This window comes from Mandrillus leucophaeus, unplaced genomic scaffold, assembly GCF_000951045.1.
Source record: "Mandrillus leucophaeus isolate KB7577 unplaced genomic scaffold, Mleu.le_1.0 Scaffold109, whole genome shotgun sequence".
Taxonomy (NCBI): Eukaryota; Metazoa; Chordata; class Mammalia; order Primates; family Cercopithecidae; genus Mandrillus; species Mandrillus leucophaeus.
In genome coordinates, this window is record NW_012099098.1 from 1,994,242 (window position 1) to 1,995,833 (window position 1,592).

At 58.0% G+C, this 1,592-nt stretch overlaps 1 protein-coding gene across 2 annotated transcripts in view; it reads right to left on the reverse strand.

The window, feature by feature from the left end:
- The window catches only part of SLC2A8 (solute carrier family 2 (facilitated glucose transporter), member 8), a 10,613-nt gene continuing 9,021 nt past the window's right edge, over positions 1 to 1,592 (reverse strand). For both annotated transcript variants that reach the window (XM_011988447.1, XM_011988440.1), the window contains one exon: positions 1 to 797. In XM_011988447.1, coding sequence (XP_011843837.1) covers positions 712 to 797 — 86 coding nt within the window. In that variant the 3' untranslated portion in view covers positions 1 to 711. The remainder of the gene's footprint in view (positions 798 to 1,592) is intronic.

The window sequence follows — 1,592 nt, forward strand, 5'->3', positions numbered from 1 at the left end:
TTTTTTTTTTTTTTTCTGTTTTTTTTAAACTCAACAAGATTTGATGGCTGATGACCCAGGGAACTGAGCCCAAGGAAGGAGCCAGAAATGACTTCTCAGTGCCAAAGGTAAGCTTGGCTGACCATGAGCAAGTTAAGCCACAGGATGTCCTGGGCAGCATCTAGTCCTGGAAGTGATGGGAATAAACCCTCTTCAGACTGAGCTTGCACAAAGCCCAGAGACACTGACCTGATTTTCTGTGTCAATCTTTATTTGGCAAACAAAGTTCCTTCCCGATAAGGCAGCCGCGTGAGAGGAGCGACCGGGTGCCCAGCACCCAACCTCCAAAAGCACCTCCAGCCTGAAGACAAAGATCCCAGAGGCCCACCTCCCCTTGCACTGCTTTAGTGTTGCGCATGGAGGGCTGACTGCGGGTCTGCAAAGCTCTAAGGTGTGCCCGAGTCCGCAGAGCAGCAGCCGGAGCTGGAACAGGAGGCGGGTGAGCCTCCTAGCCCCGGGTCGTGGGCTGGAGGGAGCATGCCAGAAAGGAAGGACCCTGCAGACCAAAAGCTCCAGAGGGGCTGTGCTCCTGGATTCTGGCTCCTCTAGGGCAGGCGGGGGCTCTGGGCTTGGGCCCAGCTCGGAGTCACAGGCTTGCTCCATCCCCTAGTGAGTGGCTGTCATCGCCCCTCAAAATGGGCTGTGATTTGTTCCAGAGTCTTTCCTTTGGTTTCAGGGACACAGAACAAGGTGAAAAGGACACTGAAGATGCAGAAAGCGGAGGCAAGCCAGAAGGCTCCGTAGGGCCTGAGGACCTCCTGCAGAGAGATGAAAGGCCATGGGTGGACGTGGGGCGAGATCAGGAGGCCCCACGCAATCACTGAGGCAGCTCCGCCACTGGGGGTCCAGTCCCCTGACCCCAGCCTGCCCTGCCCAAGGCCACAGCCATTTTGTCTCCACCCAGCTCTGGGACATGGAGGACGGTCTGGCATCCAGTCTGATGGCTTGGGCCGAGCACTGTCCAAGATACTGGGGTTGTATGGCTGGGGAAACTGAGGCTCACAGCAATGAAGTGACTGCCTCAAGGCCAGAGACCTGCTATCCAGTGACAGCTGGGCTCCGGCTCCAGGGTCCACAGACCCACCCTCCACCCTCAGCTTTGGCCCCACGCTGAGGCCCCCAGGCCGTTCTTTCATAGTGTGGTGGAAATGGGTGAGACAGGGCAGAGCGAGCATGGCCCCAGGAGCACATGGGGACTCTTGGGGCTAGTGGCATAGAGGCAGGAGTGAACCATCCCCTTCAGTCAGAGCCCGTCCCCGCCACCCCCCACCGCTGTGACCTCCCACATGGCAGAACTAAAAAGGTGCTTCTCAGCTCCTGGTCCTCTGGGGCCTGGTGATCTCCCTCCTTGAAGGCCTTCTCTTGGCCTCTTGGACATTATCTCTCCTAACAGGACTGTTAGGTCCTTTGTCACCTCCTTCTTGGCTTCTTTTCCTCCTTCCTTTGCTGTCCATCCTCTCCTAGCTGCAGCAGGTAATCTCCACCCCCAGGCATCGGCCCGGCCCCCCAATGTGCTCCCCGGGCAGCCCTGCCTAAGTGGGTCCCAGGCTCTG